Source organism: Nicotiana sylvestris, chromosome 2, assembly GCF_000393655.2.
Source record: "Nicotiana sylvestris chromosome 2, ASM39365v2, whole genome shotgun sequence".
NCBI classification, from domain to species: domain Eukaryota; kingdom Viridiplantae; phylum Streptophyta; class Magnoliopsida; order Solanales; family Solanaceae; genus Nicotiana; species Nicotiana sylvestris.
In genome coordinates, this window is record NC_091058.1 from 40,886,846 (window position 1) to 40,911,246 (window position 24,401).

Consider the following 24,401-nt stretch of genomic DNA (forward strand, 5'->3'; position numbering starts at 1 on the left):
GGTTGTTTTTGACAAAACAGCATCACTTGATTTATTTATGACTCTTTTTTTTCAGAATGGTGACTCGACATTGGGAACATGGCCTCGCAGAGCCTCGGGGACGAGGATCCTAAGGCCATTGGGCAATTTGGTCAGAATTTTAAAAAATGACCAAAAATGGCTGTTTATGCAAAGTCAGCCTTCCGGCGTCCCTTTCGGGAACATTCGGCTATTCTTGACAAAACGGCATCGCCTGACTCGTAAATTAAAATTCTGACATTTTGGCTATTTCTGGAAAAAAAAAGGAGGTTGGACCCGATGAGGGTTACCTACGTATCTCGCACCCTGTGAGAATCAAACCGGCGTAGTTCGGTCCGATCAGGAATAGGGAAATAAACCAAACCCCTTTTTTGAATACAATCTTTTAAGGAAAAAGAAAAAATATTATTTTTTTTCTGGATTTCTATATTTATTTATTTTTTTGAAAAGAGATGAAGACTAAAGAAATATTTTTCTTTGAACTTTTTTTTTTTATGAAATTTCGAAAAATCTTTTAAGGAAGTATTTGGGACTATTAGTCTGAATTTAATGAAAGAGGTACTACAAAAAGAAAAATATTTTTTGAATTTTGTTTTTCTTTTTAAAATACTTCTTTTTTTAAAAAAAATGTTTTTTTTTTAATAAATCAAACTAAAAGACGAATTTTGTTTTCATTTCTTTTTCTTTTCTTTTTTTTAAAAAAATTCGGCGAGGTTTCGACACTACTTGGACATCGGTTTTATTTTTCCCAAAATAAGTAATTATCTCCCTACGCTGCTATTTTTCTTCTTTTTTTTAGAAACCGGTCAACATGCAGATCTGAAGCAAATAAATGCACAAAACAAACGGGATGCAGCAGGATGGTCTTTTCATTTCAGGTTGTCTGTCCTAGACGGACCCAACCCCTGTGTTGAGTCCCCTATGCGAATGCAACATGATGCAAATAAGCGTTCCTACTAGGGATCCGACATGAAGTCATGTTATTTTATGTTCAAAACCTGAGTCGGTGTTCTAGACTGTGTACCCGAGCGGACAACTCAAGTCGAGGAGGGGGCAACTTACTGGGAACCAAAAGGTCATCCGGCTTCGTAACTTGTCCGAGCCTCTTTTTTATTTCAGGGTATGACACTAACAGAATAAGGAGTCTCAACCAGTAAGCACATCCCCGGAGGTGAAGAGAGAAGGGTTTCGGCACAGTTTATATACAGTTCAGATAATATCAAAGCGGTAAAAGACAACATTTAGCACGTTATGCAAAAACATGTAATAAAGATCAGATAATAAAGCCAAATATAACAATTATTCTAAGCTCGAATTCTTGAACCCTGAACCAGTGGTTCTGGGTTCGGTCCCCAGCGGAGTCGCCAGAGCTGTCACACCTCCTTTTTGCGCGCCCGCCCCGAAGGGTTAAATGCGCGAGGGAGTTTTTCCAATTTAAGTGACAATATTCGAAATGGGATTATTTATTTAATTCAGAGTCGCCACTTGGGAAAGGTTTGGCTTTTGGTGTCCCAAGTCACCGGTTTATCTTGAATCCCAAATCGAGGAAAATATTCGACTTTCCAAATGAAGTCTGCGAACCAGAAATTCTAAGTAAGGAATTTTGTTGACCCGAGGGAAGGTGTTAGGCACCCTCGAATCCCGTGGTTCTAGCACGGTCGCTTAAATTGTTATAATGGCTAAATATCTGATTTAAATACATGTTGTGACTTATATGCTTTTATTAAGTTTAAACCGCTTTTATTATTATCATTTATTTTTTATAGTATTGCAACGTCGTGAAAATGCATCTCGAACCACGTCACAATCAATGCACCCGTAGTTGTTAACACATTTCGACTCCATTGAGATTTGGATTTGGGTCACATAAATGCGGACCCGAATTTAAGAATGTAATTTAATTAAATCGCGCCTAAAGAGTCTAACCCGTTTATTGTCTTTGGGGGAGGCAGTGAAATTCACTAAAAAGTCCCTCCCAAATTCTAAGTATTTTATTTGTGACTAATTATTGAGGGCCCCGCAATTTGCATTGTTTTATTTGGCGAGGCTCGTCTCGTTTTATGAAAGGATAAGCCTACAATGACTATATTTTCCTATTATGTTCGTCTCTAAGAAATGGAAGAAAGAAAAATACATACTAATTGAATTACATGTTTGGCCAACTCCGGATTCTTGTTAATTATCTGATTAATTATTTACGAGGCGGGAATTGTTTCGTACCTTATTCCATGGGTGAACATGCTTTTAATTTGATAAAAGAAATTGCATACAAGATTAATGAAATGCTAAACTTACTCCAAACGTTTCTCAAGTTGAATTTAAACTAACCCATTTAAAAGAGATTAATGGAATTGCTTATTAGAAGATACTACTAATGGGATTCAAAACTGCCTAATGGAATCCGAACTTGACAGAGTTAGCTCAAATGACTTAAGACTATATTGCATTTTTTGCCAAATTAGAAGCAACCTGCTTTACATATTAAAAATAAGAATAGAGATGAGATTTAGCTATTGATATACTAAACACCTATGCATTCCATATCATACAAACGGCTAAATAACCAAGATCACAGTATTTAAATGAAACTAAGTTTCAAACTAAGTACAAGCTAACCAATGTATTTTCTGTTGAGCTACTAAAGAATTACACAAATCTAACAACATTTATAAAGCTGTAAGTACAGCGGCAAATGATTAGGCTCCCTCGCATCTTTCATTTCATGTTTTCATTGTTACAACAATGTGAAATTCTAGTGTGTACCTGGATTTTGAAATGCAAAGAAGAAGAAGAAGGTAGAGAGGTCAACAGCAGTAACAAAGAATAGCAGCAAAAACAACAAATACAGCAGCAGTAGCACCCCCAGGCAGAATAAACCAGCAGTAACTCAATGAAACAGTACCCAATATCCAAGTAAAAGACTCAACAAGGCTCAGTTGAGACCCAGGAAACTCCAATGTTAATCAACAGGTAATAGATGAATCACGACACAATAATGGAACAAAACTTCTGATTTTCAGACACTCAAAGGAAAGAAACCCAAGTTTCGAATAAAACAAAGCAGTTGATGCTGATTTCAAACAGAAAAAATGAATAAAAGTAGAATTTTCAGCTTCTTCTTTTGTTCTCAAATCTCTTTTGGTCCCAAACCCCTTTTCCTTTCCAGTTTTTCTCTCTTCTCCCTTTCTGATTTCAGAACTCTCGGTTGTCTGAATCTCAACTCCCCCCTCTTCTTTTTTTTTTTTTCTGATCCCCCTTTTTTATAGAAGGAAAACTGCCTTTAAAGACAGGCTGCCTAGGGCTTAAAATAAACCTTAAAGGCTGTCATCTCTACTTAGGATTGTCTAGGCATGGGGTTTCTTCTATTTTAAACTGCTGAAATTCAGAAAAGCAGTGGATACCCTGTTGTACAGCAGGTTCCACTACCATTCTCATGTGCATCTTCAGCCTTTTTATTATTAAACTCAGTTTACACCTGACTCCTCATCTGTAAAGATGTCAGCCAAGGTGTGTTTGCACTATGGATTATTCTAAAGGTTCAACCCACACTCAAACTGGCCGTCCACTTGACTTAAATTCTGAGATTTCATTAAAATTACAGTTATAACCAATCCTACTGTGGTTTCTGATTCAACTTAAAAGGCCAACACACTATGTAATCAATTCTCAAATGATTTGAATAAAATTAAACCAACAGGAGTCAAATTACTATCATTCCAAACTGAAACTATTTGACGACATGTATCGAATCGACTACGTGAATTACAATGCGCACATTCAATTCATACCAAATGAATCAGGATCGAATAGTACTAACAGGAGGTGCAAATTGTACTGTCAAAACAAACTTAAGCCTGAAACTAACTAATCGACCAAATTCATTTTCAATCGATTGTATAGTTTAACACACATACACCGAATTAGTTAAAATAGAGAAAAACTTGACCAAATAAAAGGTCCGGGCAAGGTGGACAGAATAGTCGACACAAAACAAATCCACTACCATTTAAACACATGAACAAACATTAACAAAACAAACAACATGAACTGGCAAGGAAAAGAAAAGGAAAATACCTTAAAGAGTTGAAAATCAGACGACCATGTTTTGGATTTTGAATCGAACCTCTTTTGGGGTTGAACGGACTTTAATCGAAGTGTTCTAAACTGAGAACACTTCGATTAAGGTCTATTAGACCCCAACCTTCTCATTTAATTGGACAAAACTTCAAATTCCGGATTTCTAGGGTTCTTGGGCCTGATTTGGGACTTGGGGTTTTCTGGTTAGATTCGGACCAAACCAAGCCTGGTTTGGTCATGATGGAGGTTAGGGGAGTGCCTGGCACGGATTTGGGGGGGTTTGGCATGGCTTGGGGTCCGGCTCGAATCTTCAAATGAAGATTCGAGACGGTGGGGGAAGATTCGAGACCTATGGTTAGTAGATCTGTGTTCAGGGGGTCGATGTGGCCTAGGGGTGTTAATCTGGGGGTCACCGGTGTTGTTGACGTCGGGTTTACGGTGAGGGGAAAGGGGGCGGGTCTAGAGTTCTAAGGGATTTGGGGTTTGGTGAGGGAGACGACCTAAGGGAAGGGGGGTCTGGCTTGGGGTGCGGGAGTGAGAGGTGAGAAAGCTTATATACGGGACGGGGGTTTGAATATTGGCCGTTGGATCATTGATGATCAACGGCCTTGATCTCTCCACTTAAAGAGACGATGTCGTTTGGTTTAATTTTGGGGATGGGTCATTCCGGGTATCCGTGGGTCGGGTATCTGGGGAAGGCTTGGGAGCCGTTGGATTGGAGGGGATGAACGGCTCTGATTGGTCATTACTAAACGACGCCGTTTGGGTTTATGAGGGATCTGAACTGGACCGTTGGATCTGTTTGACCAACGGTTCAGATGAAGGGTGCCAAAACGGCATCGTTTCTTTGTATCTGGGGGGGCCTCGGATTGGATCAATGGGTTTGGGCCTGATTTTGGGTCCAAAACCAGCCCAATTCCGATTTAAACTCTTTTCTTTTCCTTCTTTTAATTTCTAAAAATCTCAACTAAATTGTAAAAAATAAAACTATACAAATATTTAAACAACAATTATCACACACATTAACATTTAATTAAAATAAAATCACTCAATGACAACAAATAGAATAAAAGATGCATATTTTTTGTGATTTTCCCTTTTAAAACCAAATTATGGTTTGATTAATTTCTAACAGTAGAACGATATCCTAAACTTACATGCGATATATATTTTTGTATTTTTATTCGACAAAACTAAAACCTCACAGACAAAACTACAAATAATTACCACAAGATCTCGCAAATTCCAAAAATTTGGTTAAATAGGAATCATGGACAAAAACTACAAATAACTACCAAAAGATGCCTCGCAAATTCTAAAAATTTGTACAACAAGACAATTTGTTTTATTTTCGATTTCTTTTGGAGTAATTGTTGTGTAAACAAAAATCACGTGCTCACATATATAATGTTGTTGCGGCGTGCAACCCGATCCATATATAATGTTGTTGCGGCATGCAACCCGATCCATATATAATATTTACAATTATAACGAAAGTCCCGATAAGAGATCAATAAGGTCTACACTATCCCGACAAGGGATTCGACAGCATAAGAAATCACGTCCCGACAAGGGAGAAATAGCTATAACCAAACTCGTTACAACATCTAACCACCTCAGCTATAACCAAACTCATCACCACACCTAACTACCTCAGCTATAACCAACCTCATTCTGACACCTAACTACCTCAGCTATACCCATAATCCCTACCCAACACAAAGAATCATCAACCTAAGCATCCGTAAATCAATTAAGAACACAATGCAAGGGAACCACAATTCAACAATAGCCTGGCAAGGGGGCAACATAATGATCTCTTCTCTTTCTCATTCTTACTTTACAATTCACGTCACAACTCGAGAAAATGCTCTAGAGTTTCAATTATCACTTATACTTTCACAACTCGAGCCAATGCTCTAAAAGTTCAATTGTCACTTATACTTTCACAATTTCACTATACAACTTGAGCCAACGCTCCTCAATATTCATAGGTCACATTTTTTTCCACAAACTTTATACAACAATTAGAAATCTTCACCAAGACATGAATAATACAATGAAATCATGAAAATCATAATATAAGACTCACGGTCATGCTTGATACCACCGTATAGATACTTGACACAATGCCTATACGTCATACTCAACAAGAAGAAAATAGCAAATAGGACACAACTCCTAATCCCTCAAGCTAAGGTTAGACCAAACACTTACCTCGATGCCACAAACACAATTCACAATTCAATTATAGCTTTACCCCTTGATTCCACCGTCAATTCGCTCGTATCTAACCACAAGTTCTTTAATTACATCAATAAACGCTAAATGAATCAATTTGAATGCATGAAAATGAGTTTTTCAAAGTTTTACCCAAAAAGTCAAAATCTCCCCCAGGCCCACATGGTCAAAACCCGAGGTTCGAACCAAAACTCGATTACGCATTCCCCCATGAACTCAAATATATAATTTGTTTTGAAATCGGACCTCAAATCGAGGTCCAAATCCCCAATTTTTGAAAAACCTAGGTTCTACCCAAAACACTCAATTTCCCCCATGAAAATCATTGATATGAAGTTGAAATCATGCTAAAAGATGTTAATGATAGAAGAAAACTAGTTAAAAATGACTTACAATTGATTTGGAGAAGAAAGGTTGTCCGAAAAATCGCCTCTTATGTTTTTGGGGTTTTGAAAAATGAAAAATAACTGAAAATTTCGTCTAAATATACTGCCCTCAGATGTCCTATGCGGACCGCACAAAGTCAACTGCAGCCGCACAGCACTAATTGTGTTCTGCAGTGATAGGTCTTAGTATTTTGGCCATAACTTTCTCTACACATGTCTAAATGCCTATTTATGTTTCTGAAAACTAGACACGAAGGGCTACAACTTTCGTTTTTGAATCATCTCAAAATTCCTTATGAATCAAAAGATATAGGCTTCCGAAGTCAGACTAGTGAAGTGTTCTTCATCGGGACCGCACCAAAACTAGTGCGGCCGCACAAGCCCCTCTGCGGCAGCAGTCCATATCGTGCGGATCGCACTGGCCTGTTCAGAGGCCTCCCACCTCTCTGAGCCTGCAACAACTCTGTTTTTAAGCCGAAGACGTCCCGGAAACTACCTGAAACTCACCCGAGCCCTCGAAACTCCAAACCAAGTGTACACAAAACTTTAAAAACATCCTACGAATTTATTCATGTAATCAAATCATCAAAATAACATCATGAACATCAAATTAAATCTCAAGATCAATGAAATTTTCTCAAAACTTCTTTAAACATCAATTTTTGCAATTTAAGTCCAAATCACGTCAAATGACATTCATTTTTCACCAAATTTCACAGAAACATCTTAAATTATGTATAAGACCTGTACCGGGCGTCGTAACTAAAATACGGGCCCGATACCATAATGTTCTAAGCAAATTTCATTTCAATTTTCCTTAAACAATTTCCTTTAAAAATTCATTTCTCGGGCTTGGGACCTCGGAATTCGATTCCGGGTATACGCCCAAGTCCCATATTTTCCTACGGACCCTGCGGGACCGTCAAATTACGGGTCCTGGTCCGTTTACCCAAAATGTTAACCGAAGTCAAATTAACCTATTTTATAACCAAATTGTTATCATTTTTCATAGATTTTCATATTTAAGCTTTCCGACTACGCGCCCGGACTGCACACGCAAATTGATGTAACTCTAAATGAGGTTTTCAAAACCTCGGAAATACAAAATTTAATTTAAAGCCCTTTTGGGTCATCACAGCATTCAACATAACAAATTCATGAAAACAAAAATAAAAATAGTTAGCTTATAAGCGTTAAGAGGTCGTTTGGTTTCCAATATAAGTAAAATGGTCCAAACATAGAACTCATTATAATTAAAACAATTATTCGGTTTGCAACATATAACTCTACATTATTAATATAATATATATGTAAATAATACACACATGTATCCGATTATAAAACTCTACATAACAAATGCAACACTTTATCACATATATTTTGCATCAGTTAGTAATTATAGTCTAAGAGCATTTCAAATAATTTAAACCATACAAGTTATGTGGACAGAGAAGTTAAAACTCATATTAGGCATTAAAGAAATAGAAGAACATACAAGTTTATCCTCTGTTATAAGAGGAAGAATAATACATATTTATATAGTAATAAACCCCTTTATTCAAACATTACATGAAAGGAAATAAAGCCACATTTGAAACCTTAACTCTTTCAGAAGTCATACTCCTCACGATCCAAGAGAAGCCAAGATCCATCCTGTTGTTGAACCATCCCTTTGTGCTTGTCAGCCCACCAAAGCCCAGGAATACAATATTCATCTTTTAGTATGTCCCACTGCTTATTGACAAGTGAGATATCACGATTCACCTCTAGTTTAAAACCTGCTAAAATTCCTATTCCTTGAGTGCCTGCAACTCCGTGCAAGTATGGCTCCAACAAATGCCAACTGACAACTTCTCCAGGAGGCTTCACATATGGGGATTTTGTGGTGTCAATCATTAGTTCCTCGCCGACGTCTATATAGCCAATGGGTGGGTATTTGGGGACAATATCCAAAACATTATGAATTCTCAAGATATGAAGATTATTCAGCTTGGAAAATGCCTTATGAAAATTGAGATCCCCAACTTTAGGACTTGCGAATACAAAAGCTGTCACTGGAAATTCCTTGCCTTCGCTTGTTTTGTTGATACCATTGAAAGCTATGTCAACCGCGTTTAGGGTTGCAAGTGACGCACCTAGGCTATGGCCAGTTACAGTAATACTAACCTCTTCATTCTTATATTCCTCAACCAATCTTTTCACTTCTTCAATTACCTGACAGGAAGAAAACAATCAACTATATTATATATAATCTTCAGCGATCATCAAGGTAGTAATAGTAATTCCTTCGATACAAAATTAGAATAAACAAAGTTGCAAGTATGCTTCAGCGATCATCAAGGTAGTTCAGTTTTGCTTCAGTATTTGAAAATATTGAGGAGCTTTGAAGTGTGGTTCAGATTAAAAACTTATATCATTAAAGTCTGATATTTGTAAAAGATAAATTACTTGAGCAGTAAACAATCATATTCTCGTAAAAACATGGAGCTTTATCAAATAAGCAAGTTAATACGCACCTGATCCCGGGCACTAACCTGATTAAACTGTGATCGTGGATCTTCTGTTGTATAAATATTGTAGAACCCGTGATGCACCAAAGGTTGAAGCAAAGAAAGCAAACCTCCGTCACCAAAGACTTTAGGTCCTGGGACAGCTAAAAATTGAAGATCATTCACCCACTCTAACTTCTGCATCGTTCCTCTCCAATTAACCACAATATCTCTCCTTCCCAGTGCAACTTTACCCTCATCAGTAGCCACAGCAATATACCCCATAAAATTTGATTCTTTACTCCATGCTTCCCTTGACAATGATTTTACAATGAAAGCATCAGGAAGTGGAATGGATGCAGTTGCATAGAAAAATTTGGTTACACGATATTTCAGGGGGTCAAGTCCAACCTTAGTAAAAAGGCTTTCCATTGAGTATCTGCTAGCTCCAGCATATTTAGACGCTTTCTCTGTGATGAAAGTGTCATAAGTTGCTTGAGCCAATTCTCCATATTGAATGATATATTTACGTAGATCAAGATCCAAGGGCCTTAGTAATCCTTCCCAATTGTTTTTTCCACTAAGCTGCTCCCAATTCTCAGCCATGTTAGCCATGTCTCTCCGGCCCCTTTTTTTCTTAATTTTATGTATTTTTTTCTCTTTGTTGCTTATTAATTTCCTATGATATGTTCTTCATTTTGCCCATCTGCAAATGCCAATTTATAGTGAAGGACTTCAATTATTAGTGCTTGTCATGGAACATGCTTTTAATTTTTTATTCTTAACAATGTCACCATCTCACCATCATCAGACAATTCAAAATGGGCATATCAACCGTGCAAATTAGAATCGTTTCCGTTTTTCTGAAGGGTATTCTTATTGAATTACTGGATAAAAAATATTTACGTGATCAAATAATTTAAAGATTTATTTAATTCAATTGGCTATAAAAGTTTTTTTTTTTTTTTTTGAGTTATCAGTGCCAGTGACAATACAAAATTACATTAAGCAGATTTTTTTTTAAAAAAAATTGTGTGGTAAGTTGGATGTATTATAACGAACTAGAACGTAGTGCATCTATAGTTTGACTTTTCTGGAACACACAATCTCAATCATGTGGCAAAATCTCGTAGCAGATTGATATTGTAAAAAATACTTGAATTATTGTTGTATTAAATTTAAACCCATTACTAGTAACCAATCTAGCGACTACGACCATCCCTTTCATGGCAGGCAAAATTAGAGTAAAATAAAAAAAGTACGTACGTACCTAAGAAAAATTTGCAGGGATCACATATCCATTATGACAACTTGACTTGTCCCGGTTAATTAAGTGTGCCTGCAGGTGAGCCAGATCAAGGATTAAAATTTAGTGGGTTCAACTTTACATTAAACTAATTATATTATTAAAATTTTGTGTTTAAATTTACTATTTGTTGAGATTTTAATAGATTTTTACATATATATCTATATTCTGTGTCGAAAATTATGATTTAAATACCCATAGCCGAAAGACTACGTCCCCTGCCCGCAGAATCATTGGAACACTTTATAAATATCAAATTAACAACGTCAATGGTCGTTAATGTAGCACGTCAAATAACAGCTCAATCTAGCTAACAGTAGGGTATACTCAAATCTTGACATGCAACCGCCAAATCTGAAAGAAAATAACCTTAATTATTCTTTTTCCCCAATATATTCAGAAAGCCAAACATCTTTAGGATGAATTATCACGACAGTTCAACCCTTTTTCCTAGCAGACCAAAATAGTGAGTATATTCAAAGAGTTTAGGAGCTTCAGCTCAAGAGCCTTGTTACCACTCCTTTTTGCAAAACCTGATCGAGCCCGTCAGGAATATCTCTAGACATCTGTTTTGTGGGAAAAATATTTAATTTTTTTTAGAAAAACCCCTACAAAGTTTAAAAAATTACATAGAATTTATAATTTGATATGTCTCTGTGTGTGCTAAGAGAGAATCAATCTGTTTTTTTTTTCCTCTTCTTCTTCTTTTGACTAATTTAATACAAACCCAGGTCAAACAACATTTTTTTTATTTGGTTCAATTTTTTTTTGTTTTCTCTTGAAAACCCCCAGTAATCCTTACTTTTTCTATAAATTATTGAAATTATTATTAGGAGTTGGGAAAAGGAATTCCATGGTTGTCCAAATAGTGTGCGAAGGTAAAGTTGTTATCTTTTGTTTAGCGCGTAAATGGGTCATTGTCCGGTCTTTGGTCTTTCAAATTTGAATACAAAATTGGCTTGTCACTTTGGTCTGTTCCGTATACGGGTGTTTAACGGGTGGGCCGGGTCGGGTTGGGCAGGGAAATTTAGTACCCGTACGGGTTATGGTACGGGTCGATTACGAGGTGGGGCATACCTGGTTAACGGGTTCAGGTTCATCCGGGTAAAAATTGAACCGTAAGGGTTACGGGTTCATGGGCCCGGGCCGGGTTAGTGTTATTTTTAAATTTTATTTTTTTTGTATTTTGTATAACTATTGTAAGTTATATTAATATAAAGTAAAAATATAAAGAATACAATGAAGATGGAAAAAAATTGCACTTATAAAGTGCTACATTTATTTCAAAATTCAAACTTACAAATTGAAAGATTTATATCTAACAACAAGTAAATTAACCAAAAAAAAGTAAATTCAAAGGTTTTGTATTGCCTTAGTAAGTTCTTCATAATCAATATGAACTGAGTGACCTTCTTCTGGAGTGTTAAATTCGGATGTATTACCATGTGTTAATATATCTCCAAGTTCCTCGTCTTCTGGGCTATCAACATCTTCACGTCCTTGATTTCTTCGTTCCGATCTAATCCAATCTCTGAAATATACTAAAACTTCCAAAGCATTGCTTCCCAATGAGTGACGGGTGTGTCTCCAAGTTGTTGTCTTGCTTGGCTAAATGCACTCTCTGATGCAACAGTTGAAATTGGCACATTCAGCACGTCCCGAGCCATAGCGAAAAGAACTGGAAATTGCTTTCAATTCTCATACCATCATCCCAACGATGAAATTTGCTTTGTGCGAGACTCTTTTTACTTCTGCAAGTAGAATTGAAGTTCATCAATGTTCCTGCTACTGGTTTGAGTGTTAGAAAATGTAGGAAAAATATTAAAACTATCAAGGCCTTCTTCATCATCCACAGTAGCAGAAGTGGTACAGTGCATAGTGGGATTAACATTGCCTACATTAAGAGCATCATCATCAATTATATTTGAATAATAATTCTGTAATTGTTGTAAAGATTCATTTAGCTTGTTCATACAAGCATAAAAATTTGGGGTTTCAGTTGGTCCAATCTCCATATAAGTATATAAAGCATTCCTTAATTGGTGACAATCAAACATCTTAATAGAAGGATTTAAAACAGCACCAATTAAGTAAATCGGAGGAATTGGAAAGAAATATTTTTTGAATTTTGCTTGCATTTTTCAAAAACATCCCTATATTTTTCTTCCTTCTTAAATTCAAAGAGTAGAAAAGAAATTTCAGCTATATGTACTAAAGCCATAGTAAAAGTAGGGTAATATGCTCCAGAAAACTCAATAGTAGCTGTATAAAATTTACATGTAAAAATATAACAATATCATTAATGACCTCCCAAGTAGTAGTTGTTAACATACGGTTTGGATCAGTACAATGCGCATTAGCAACTTCAGTTATTGGGAATCTATATTTGTTGCAACATTTTAAAAATATATATGTATAATTCCATCTAGTAACAATTTCGTCTGTCATGAATCTGGGTTTAAGGTTATACTGGATACACTTATTCTTAAATTCCTTTATTCTAGATTGTCTATTATTTCCTTGAATAACACCAACTGCTCTTCTAACATGAGTAATCTCAGTTGAAAATAAATCAAGGCCACTTTTAACAATTAAATTATAAACATGATATACACACCTAACATGAAAAATTTCATCAAGAGGTGGTTTCAAATGCAGTTTTAATATTGAAATTGCGGCATTATTGTTAGAAGCATTATCAAAAGACATACACAATAGTTTTTGCTTGAGATTATAAAATTCAACAACATCACAAATAGTATTGCTTATAAACGTAGCAGTATGACTCTAATCTTCATCATATTTAAAAGCGATAATACGTTTTTGCATACAAGTAGTATCATCTATCCAATGACATGTAATTGTCAAATAATCATTTCCATTAACAGCATAGCCAATATCAGAAGTTAGAGAAAAGGTGGCTAAACAAATAATGTATGTATGTTTGATATTGTCCATGAAGTCTAATGATATCAGATCTACAAAGTACTTCTAGGGATACCTTTAAATAAAGGATTGTAAATCATTTGAATTACATAATAAGATATGACGAAGAAGCAAAATAAAAGGTAGACAACCCAAAGCAATCATTTTTGCTAACTCCTCACGATCCTTCATTTTATCATATTTCACAAGACCTCCAGTAGTAGGGTTTAGAGTTGATTGATTTCCATCTCCATCAGATCTCCATTCTATAAGATGCTCAATTCTCATATGTCTACTAAGTGTCCCAGTCCTCCCTAATTGTCCTCCAGTCTTATGTTTAAAAGTATCATTACAAAGTTTGCATTTAACTCTATCACTATTCGGTATGTCTTCAAAAAAATTTCAAACCTTACTTCTTTTTCTACGATTACTAGTCGGGGCCACGGGTGGTATACTACTAGCACCACGACCACCACCCCTTCTACCAGCTCCAACACTACTAGGTGTAAGTGGTATCTCATCTTCCATTTCTAATTCATTATCTTCTATACCGAAATCTTCCTGGAATTGTTCATAATCTATATTATTATCAGGTAATGTTTCAAAAATATTTGGAGAGGTATTTAAATTACTACCAGATGCTGAAGCTGAAGTACAACCTCTTTTTTATTTTCCCGATTAGTAACCTTGTTACAAACTCTTTTTGCAGCATTTAACTACTAGCAATAATTAAATATGCAAATAAAATAGTAAATAAGAGAAAAAGTTGGAGGGAGTGCACCGAATTCGGCAATATATTGAGCACTTGATGATTTCACAACTCCAATGTTACCACGAAGAAATGTCAATTGTTCCAATTTTGAAGTTCAATTGTTCAAACTTCAAATAATAAATACTACGATAAATTAAATTCCAAAAAAAAAGAGCCAAATAGTTGATTGCACTTTAATAAGTGAAGATTGAAGAATGAGAGAATATGAGAATTGAGAGATGAGTGAAGAAATAAGGAAGAGGGGGGGGGGGTATTTATAGTTTTTCAAAGGGGGGTTAATTCCTTTTTTTAAAAACCCAAAAATGGGCTAAAAATGAAATTCAGCCGCTGGGCAACGGCCATAATGTGAAATGGACTGTTGCCAACGGTTAGAATCTGAGGACCACGTTTAAAAAAATATTGTTACCATTAAACCGGTCTAGGACGGTCCGGGCCGGCCCGGTTAACTGGATGAACAATGTTGTTCGTTGACCGGGTTTGACCGGTCCGGTTAACCGGTGGTTCAAATGTGAACGGAACAAACCGCCCTACCCCTATTACTCAACCCCACCCGGCCTCCTTGTACCGGTCCGGGCCGATTCCGATTTAACCGATTTGGGCCGGTCCGGAAACAGGTTGACTCGGCCCGTTAGACACCCTTAGTTTCGTATTCTCGACATCCAAAGAGATATTTTTCTGTACCTCTTCTTCTACAGTTGATTAATGTGAAACCAGTGAGGGTGATTGGTACACAAATGAGAAATATATTATTGTGATATTGTTATCAAAACTGTATTGGTGTAAGATTAATAAAACAATAAACTTTCTGGAAAAATAAAAACAGAAAGTTAGTAGAACTAGAACGTCAAAATAAATTTTGAAAACAGTATATGAACTTCAAAATAAATTCTGAAAATAGTATAGGAATAAATCGAGCCCACTGAATACATAGTGTGCCCTTAAAGAAATTATTCCCCTCAAGTACCCAAGGTTCTGGAATATATTCTCCCAGGGTAGAATGATTTAACTCACCGAAGTATTGGTACCAAAAACGTCGATGAACAGCGAACCACTCGAAGGTTGTAAAATACACTGGAATTTTTATGTGCAGAAGAAGAAGAAGAAGATCAGAAAATTACGTAAAAAAAATTCTGGGATTGATGGAATATTTATAGCCCATTTGGCACTATTTCTAAAAAGGTTTGCAACCTTTCAGAACAGCCACAATTGCGGGAAAAACAAACGGATTTAAAATAATCCAGAAAAAAAACGGACCGGATAGGACGGGGTCGCGGGTCATGGGTTATTCCGGATTGAATTTTTGTTAATTAATTAAATATTTGAGAAGAATTTTGTCCAAAAAGATTAATCAATCAAGCCCAAGCCGAAGCCGAGCGACGACGACGGCGTGAGGCTTGTCTTCTTCTTAACTATTTAACAGCTAAAAGATGAGCGTTTTTATATATACACAAAGATTTTATTTCCTTCTACCAATGAGGGACAAAGTGCATTAGTAAAGTGAACTCATTCAAAATTTCACTTCCCTCCATCTCTTTTACCACCATTTTCCATTCACACCTCTTTTGTTATTAATAACAAAATCCAACAATCCCCTACATGAATGGGGAATGGCTATAAACTTAAAGGAATGCACAGACGTGTGTGTGTTTTACATGCAAGAATTAATTGTATCTTGATAAGTAGGTTTCCCTTTGAACTTTCTGTAGTGAACTTATATCGGATATACTTGGTCAATGGGTAGATTTAACATCTTTAAACGTCGAGCTTTGTTGTATACCTGGACAACATAAGTCACACAATTAATTCTAATCCACAACTTAGGAGCTGAAGTCAAGAGCCTTGTTACCACTCCTTTTTTTCAAGGAATTTTTGCTTTCCTATGCCACATATCAAACCTTATTACCCTCCATGTTTAAGGTTAGAGATAATTACATTTAGTATACTAAATTACCATTTATATACCATAATTTAAAACAGGGATATAATTAATGAGGCATTTATTTTAGGCATAATTATAGGACCGTATATTCCCACGTTTCTCTTTCCTTTCAGCTCAACCCCCTCCCCACCTTTTACCTTTACCGTAACTCCCCCCCCCACGTTTTACCTTTACCCTTCACTCCCCCACGTTTTCTTCAGTTTTCTTCTATACAGAACAAAAGCTACCCACGCTCTTCATTTTTCTCAATTTAATTTCACCAAATATTGAAGTTAAACCATGAAGAACATCAAATCTCCCAAAAAAATATATAAAAAATCTACAGTATGTGATATCCCCTCTTTCGATTTGGGTGTTTAAACACCAAAATCACCACAAAAACAAGTAAAATCTATACATGCAATGGAACCTACTACTCACAGTTCATCTCCTAGACAAATCCGTGCCGAAATGCGAACAAAAAAAATGCACGATGTAGATGCTGGAGGAAGTGCTACACCAGGCGGCAAACAACTCAAAAGAAAGGGGAAAGAGGTATGTGTAGATGACGACTTTGTTGAAGATGTCCCTAAAATTCCAACAGTTAAAAAAACCAAGTTGCCTTCTGCTTCCACAAAACAAAAAACGAAGAAACAGTCCAAAGAGCTCCCAAAATTGGTTCAGAAAAAAATTTGGTGAAGGTAAACATTTAGTATTTTCGTTTCCATTTTTTTAGTTTTGTTTTGGATGTAAAAATCTCTGTTTTAAGTGTTTTGGTAAATTGTAGATTAGTTGTGTTAATTTTCTAGATTTTTTGTAGTTGTGGTTTAAAACACGGATATAATTGTAGTTATTTTGTAGTCGTGTTGTAGTTATATTGTCCTTAGCTTTTAAATTTTGAAACAGAGTTGTAGCTACTTTTTGCTTCCTGCATTTTTGTAGATAATGTTTATATGTGTAGATGTCTTGTATGTTTTTGTAGTTATATGTGTGGGTTGGCTGTATTTTTTTGAAGCAGATTTGTATGTATTTTTTCTCCCTGATTTTTTTTAGCAATAAGTGTAGTGATTATGTAGTTATATGTAGATATTATTTATATTAATGCTTAATTTCTATGCAGTTTACTAATGTGAAATAATTTATCATTTTGTGCAGAATGGACATTATTTTGCCCCACATAATGTGGATTATGGTGTGCTTAGATTCTACACTTTGTGTGATCCAAGCATTCCTAGCCAGATAAAAGAGTTATTGTCTCCAAATTCTTTAAAGCTTTTTAAAAACACTTGTTTTGGTTACTTACTGTCTCTCCCCTCCATTTGCATGCAAAATCAAGCTATTCATCTTCTGATGAAGTATGAACTGTCTAAGTCTAATGAATCATTTTTTTCAGTCCACTTGAAGGGGGAAAATTGAATTTTGCCTTGAGAGAGTTTGGTTTAATTACCGGTTTAAATTGTGTGAATAAGTTTACAGATTATGGATATACTTCTAGTTATGTTAGCAAGTTAATGAATAGCTATTTTCCTAACAAAAAAAGAGTAGAGAAGTGGTATTTGAAAAACATAGTAACAAATAGATCTTGGGTAAACGATAAGGATGCAGTCAAGTTATGCATTCTTTATCTTTTGGAATTTTTTGTTTGCCCTTCTGACAAAGATCATGTGTCTTTTATAGACCATTTTAGGTTCTATTTGGTAGAGTCTGATAATTTTGAGTCATACCCATTGGGTATTAAATCGTTCAATCAGGTTATGGAATCTGTTAGGCATCGTCTAAATCCCCGTGTACATTCTTATCTCATACGGGGATGCTCATTAGCCTTGCAAGTGTGGCTTTATGAGTGTTGCTCGACCGTCAGCACGGAGCTTGCTACGAGGTGTTCTGACTCAATACCTCGCATATTAAGATGGTCAGCTACTAAGGGGCAAATTTGGTTAACTGCCTTTGAAGAGAAGATGATCAAGCCTGAGTGGATTAAGGTATTTTTTTTCATTTTTGTATGTTCCTACATTTACCTTCATAATATCTACATTTAGACTACATTTTTTTGTCTTAGTGGAACTAACTATTTTTTTTCATGATTCAGTTCACAAGCATGACTGAATCTGGAGAAGAGATTGGAGTGCTTACTATGCCAAACAAGATTGAGTATGAAGATAAACAAGGTGCACAATCATCAGAGGTTCCAAATGCTGATTCTCCAACATTGGAACCCAAACATATAGACTGTCAAGAGGACAAGGAATCTGTGGCTATGAAGCTCAGGAAGCTAGAAAAGGGAATTAAGCAGGTAAAATTATTAGCTACAATATATTTACATATTTGCTACAATTTATCTACATTGCATAACATTGTTGTTAAATGTAGTATAACAGTATCAATTTGGAGACAATTGTATAAACAATACTGCCTCGTACATAATTAAACTAAATTGTAATTTATTTGAATAAAATTACCAACTAACTATATTTTTAACTTTTAGGTTGATGGAAAGTTAGAGGATTTTAGGAAGGATGTATTTAAGGAACTTCATGACCTTCGAGTGTTTATAGATGATTCTATGAAAAGGGTTTTGAATTTGATAAACAGGAGATATGATGTGGATGAGGCAAAGGTAAGAGTTGAATATATTTATATGCCAAAACAAATTATGACATTTTAAAAAATATAATCAAACTAACATAAAATCTTTAGTTTGCTGGTAGTTCAACCAAAAACAATGACCAAAAACAAGGAGTGAACCACCAGCAATTTCCGTTCAATCTTGGTGATCAAGTGCATGCAAGCACAAGCAACACAGGTATCTACAAAATACATACAAATATATATATTTATTATAAAACTTTATAGAACTGAGTTTTATCATTCACAATTTATCTACAACTTCCTACATGTATGCAACATTATCTAGTATTTTTTACCTATTGTTTTTTTATAAATTGAAGCTGCAGTTTGTCCAGAACATGTTCCAGTACATGTTGACTTATATGGAGAATTTCAAGAAGCAGCTGAGGTAGAACAAGCGGGTATAATATCATACTGTCATTCAGAATAAATAATTGTTATTTATACAATTTTACATTCCCTGTTAAGTAAGTATTGTTTTTTGTAACAGATATTGAAGATATCAATGCACAGTCCCCAATTCACGGAGTGACTATAGCAGCTCAGACAGAACAAGTCATTGAGAAACAGCTAAATGAAGGTGAAGATGTACATCATGTGGATGAAGTTGTTTCTGAAGGTTCAGGCATTGATAAGAAGAGTGTGACATTGGATGACTTTAGTTGCCAGACAACTTAACACAATTGGTTAAGTATGGCGAGCCCATACCAGATGAAGCAACCCTTATTCATCCAGGGAGAACCAGGCAACCGGGGAAACATGCACGATCACCTTTCATACCGCTATATAGTTCTGGAGGCAACAGCTCTATTGGACCTAAATTTTTCTACCTCAAACACCCATTCACAACTCTTATAGGTGAAAATGTAGATTCTGATATGTTAGATAAGTTCAACAAGTGGTTATACCACCGTACTGACAAAGTATTTAAGAGGTATGAATGTTTAATTTGACACTTTCATTTCAACATTTTAAAGTTAAAAAATATAATTCATTCTGTGAATTTTTTTGATTGGGAATTTATTTGTTGTTACAGGAAGAAGGCTCCCTTTTCCATAAAGGATAACCAAATCAATCCTTGGTTTGACCTTAGAGTTGAAAAGGTGGATAAGAAGGAATGGTTTTATTCCTTTGCTCACCCCGGGGGAGTCCTCAATGGCTCGGTAAGTATCAAAGAATAAATTCACAAGATATATTTTCACTTCTGTTTTGTAGTTATATTGTAGATATGAAATATATATGACCATGCCCTTTATTATAAATTGTAGATATAATGTAGACATTTCTTATAAATGCTGCTCTTATTTATTATAGTGTGATTGTATTTAGGTTGAACCTTATGTATCCTATTTGATGATGAATTGTATGTAAAAATTGTATATTTATTAATTTGAATAGAATTGGTATATCTATATTTCATGGCTGTAGTTAATTTGTAGTAAAATTGTAGAGCCAGTTGAAGACTTATAATATTAACTTTAGTTTGCATGTAGATATTATTGAGGCCTTTTGTGGTAGTTGTTGTTACATGTGTTGCTGTGTATAGCAGTTAAAGTGTAGTTATTTGTTAGATTATTTGAATTCTGACTTTGTATTTTAAGGTGTAACTGTTTTGTTGATAATTGTAGTTACATTGTAGCTAACAGTAGATTTCATTTTATTTTGCAGCACATTGATGTTATTATGTATTACTTGAGAAAAAGAGGCAAATATGGCCCCAACCCCAACAACACTAGGTTTACAACAACCGATTGCTTGTTCAAGTCAAAGATTGTACAAATCTATGACAAGTTCATAAGTTCTCCGCCAGAAAAAAGTATTCGGTTATTAAACCCGATGATGATGTTGCAGAATATATTCTTGGGTATAGACTCCTTGCTAATGTTGCCTGGGATGAAGTTGACTATGTCATTATGCCCATGAACATTGTAGAGAATTTCCATTGGTTGTTGATCGTTTTCGACATAGTGGACAGGCAACTTTATGTGTATGATTCCATGGTGTCTTCACACCATCATAATGCTGTTGAATCATGTGTTGATAAGTTTTCAATCATTATCCCTCTGTATTTGTCTTGCACTGGTTTCTACGGGAAGCGTAAAAACATTGACTTCAAGACCACAAAGGCATACATTGAGAAACCAGTTACAGACCCTCTCAACACAGTGGATGGTTGCAGAGATTCCACAGCAAATGGAAGAATCACTGTAAAAAAACCATTCTCTCTTTCTGGATGTTTAATTATTATTTTTTATAATCATTTGTTAAATAATTATTTTTTTGTCTTATGCAGCGATTGTGGTGAATTTGTGGCTGCTTTTGCGGAGTATGTTTGCATTGGAGATTTGTCAATTCCTTCAGAAGACCTTTCGGATATCGACCAACACCGTAGACGCTATGGAGCTCTCTTATGGGACTATGCTACAAAGAAACAAGAAGATGGGTCAATCAGTGAAAGTGAGGTTACAGGCAGGCTAGCAAGGAGGAAGGGTGCTCCTACATTGAATGAGAAGACTAGAGTCCAGAGAAAGAAGAAATAGTGTCCTGTTTTCCTAGTTTAGTTGATGCCAATTTGTAGTTGAAGGAGAATACATTACTTTATGAACAATTTTTTTTTTATTGCAGCATACCTTTTTGTTTTGTAATTTTATCTTTCATCTTAGAATACAATTTGCCTACAAATAATCTCCATAATATCTACATTTTGGCAACACTCAATGTAGTAATTGTATATAATTTTGTAGTTGTATATATTCATAATTTTTTATGAAATACCTTCAAGTTCTAGGTAATATCTGTATATAACTGTCAGATGAAGTTAAATTAAACAACAAACAGAATAAATAATTACTCCAATCATAGAAATATATTACCCACAATTTATCTACAAATCATCTACCAATTATTACTAAGACTACAATTTAAATACAGTTAACTTATATTTTACCTACAATCTGGAAACACTTTACATTAAAGTTATTTTTTTAATATCAGTTGTATTGTAGATAATAAATATTTAAATTTAATTACACTCTATCAAAGACAAATTTAGATGCCTGATCTTTAAAAACTTAAACTATTACACAAAAAATCTGCTAACTTTAACTCTCTAACAGTTATTTTGAATAACTATTCTAACTACATGATATTCATTTCTTCTGGGCGCATTCTTGCAAGATCTTTTGTTATGCCCTTCACCTCCACAATTTCCACATGACACCTTGTACTTCTTTGACTTTATTTCATCATAGGTTTTATATCTTTCCTTTTGAGGTCTCCCTGGGTGTCTTTTATCTCCTGTCGATGGTTTTACTACCTCATCCAAAATATGTTGTGGCACATTCCATTTGCTTTCATCAGGAAGAGGATTTACTGGCATTTCATACGTACGCAGAAGGCTCTCCCTTGTGTAATACGGAGAGCAATAGTTTTCATATGTTTCATTCCTGTGCCTTAATGCTGCCAAAGCATGCGCACATGGAAGTTCTTCAAGTTGGAATTGGCCACAGCTACATTTCTTATTTTCTAGACACACAATGTACCGCTTCACACCATCTAACACAGTATATATATGATCTGTTGAAGCCCTCACCTACAATTGCAGAACAAACAGAAAAAATATTATCTCAATCATTAAAATTTATTATCTACAACTTATATACAAATCATCTACAAATATTCTACACCTTATATACAATCTACAATTATCTACAATTTTGACTACAATTTATATACAATTTGGAAACACTACATATTAAGTAATTCATTTTTTCTGCACCAAATAAACAGATCTTACCCTAAGCTTCTGAGATAATGTTCTGTTGTCATCTAATTCTTTGTTGAATTTGGCCCCAAGAAATGTGACAGTACCATTCGCCTTCAATAACTTTTCATTGGTCCAACGTTCTAGCAGTGTCCGCATATACTCTAAAAGGTCAAATATCGCCAGCTCTCTTGCATCTTTTGTTACTGCGTTCAACGACTCTGCAATATTTGATGTCATTGTCCACGTTCTATTCACTGTTGCATGTACTCTTGACCATCTATGATAACCAATATCATATAGGTAAGATTTCACACGTGGGTCTACCTCTTCAATCTTCGACATCCTTTCATTAAATTCATCCAGAGTGTATGACCGTGCTGTAGCAAAGTACAATTCATGCAATTGTAGATGACCCTTCTTGAATTTTGACCTAATGTTTGTCCAAATATGTCACATGCAAGAGTAGTGTGGGATGCCCGGATAGACAATTGATGTTGCCTTCAGTATACTCTCATTCCTATCTGAAACAACACACATTGAAGGTCTTTCACCATATGCCTGCTTGAATTGCTCAAAGAACCACTTCCAAGATGCGTCGTTTTCAGAATCAACCACAGCATATGCCAAGGGCAATATTGTTCCTACATTATTAATTCATAAAATATTAATTGGCAGCTTTGAAAATTTATATAAAAATATAAATACATAACAACTACAATATATATTCATAATATATTCATTTTATCTACATTACATGTAATAGCTACAAAATAACTACAAATTACTACAATATATCTATATTTATAGACTGCCTACAAAATGACTACAAAACTTTTACACTTTTTACCTGCTGCATCCATGGTGCTTGCTGTCAGCATAATCCTCCTGTAGGCTGACTTTAAGAATGTCCCATCAACCACTACTATTGGCCTACAATGTTGCCAACCACTTATTGATGTACAAAGAGCAACAAATGCGTATAAGAAGCATTCATCTGTTGTCTTTTTCAATTTAACAACCGAACCAGGATAAGTCTCCTCAAGAATATAAAAATATTTGGGTAATTTGCTGTAGGAGTCAGCCGGATTCCCTCTCAAAAACTGTAAAGCCTTTTCCTTTGGTCTCCATGCTTGCATGTAGCTTAGGTTCACTCCGTGTTCGGATAACATGTCAGTCTGTATGTCTTTTGGTGTGTAAACAGTCTTAGGATCACAATACTTTAGAATTACCATGCTACCAACTACATCTGCAGTACGTTTGCGCTGTATGAATGTTTCGTCCATTAGGCAGCATGTGTGTTGTCGGTTGAAACTCCTTATCTTGAACATTGTGGAATCATTAATTGACGTTGCCTTGAAGTGCCATTTACAGTTTTCACCAACGCATACAAGCCAGTAGCTACAAAAAGAAATACAATATTTAATACAGATTATAAATGTAGATGCAACAAACGGACTGTTTTAACATAAAGTAACATAAACTACAATGTAACTACAATTTATCTACAATATTTACATTACACATATCTTGAGTATAACACTGCTTTTATTGGTCTTTTCTCCACAAATATCTCCATACCTTCTACGACTAGATCTTTTAACTCTGAACTGGAACTTGTGCATCACAGAAAAGTGCTTCATTGCAGCAACTACAGTTTGTTTGTCCTGATACACTTGTCCTTCTTCAATAGCAGTTTACGTAGATTCTGTTATTATTTCACTTTAATATTCCTCTATAGCTGGAGATGATGGCATATCAAGTAACTTTATGGATCCAGATGAACCTGCATCAAAATAAAGATAAACAGTGTACTTATAATTTTGTAGAATATTTGTAGAGAATTTGTAGATATAGTGAAAATTTTGTAGTCATCCA

At 35.2% G+C, this 24,401-nt stretch overlaps 3 protein-coding genes across 4 annotated transcripts; 1 reads left to right on the top strand and 2 right to left on the bottom strand.

The window, feature by feature from the left end:
* Positions 1-8,176: 8,176 nt before the first annotated feature.
* Positions 8,177-9,900, bottom strand: LOC104226981 (phospholipase A1-IIgamma-like). 2 transcript variants are annotated; one of them, XM_009779105.2, is made up of 2 exons: positions 9,257-9,900; positions 8,177-8,936 (listed from the first exon to the last, which is right to left on the bottom strand). In XM_009779105.2, the coding sequence occupies exons 1-2, from the start codon at positions 9,824-9,826 to the stop codon at positions 8,331-8,333; spliced, it is 1,176 nt and encodes a 391-aa protein (XP_009777407.1). In that variant the 5' UTR covers positions 9,827-9,900; the 3' UTR covers positions 8,177-8,330. The 2 variants fall into 2 exon arrangements, with proteins under 2 accessions (XP_009777407.1, XP_009777406.1); XM_009779104.2 differs by having other exon boundaries at positions 9,239-9,900.
* A 6,718-nt stretch (positions 9,901-16,618) lies between these two features.
* Positions 16,619-21,300, top strand: LOC138884357 (uncharacterized). Its single transcript, XM_070165527.1, has 12 exons — positions 16,619-16,687; positions 17,288-17,436; positions 17,526-18,114; positions 18,222-18,425; positions 18,618-18,749; positions 18,830-18,935; positions 19,081-19,161; positions 19,251-19,400; positions 19,619-19,694; positions 19,797-19,880; positions 20,389-20,465; positions 20,612-21,300. Exons 1-12 carry the CDS (start codon positions 16,619-16,621, stop codon positions 21,298-21,300), a joined length of 2,406 nt encoding a protein of 801 aa, XP_070021628.1.
* A 569-nt stretch (positions 21,301-21,869) lies between these two features.
* Positions 21,870-24,166, bottom strand: LOC104235046 (uncharacterized). The gene is made up of 5 exons (XM_070165531.1): positions 24,042-24,166; positions 23,374-23,924; positions 23,062-23,167; positions 22,557-22,956; positions 21,870-22,352 (listed from the first exon to the last, which is right to left on the bottom strand). The coding sequence occupies exons 1-5, from the start codon at positions 24,164-24,166 to the stop codon at positions 21,870-21,872; spliced, it is 1,665 nt and encodes a 554-aa protein (XP_070021632.1).
* Positions 24,167-24,401: the final 235 nt, after the last annotated feature.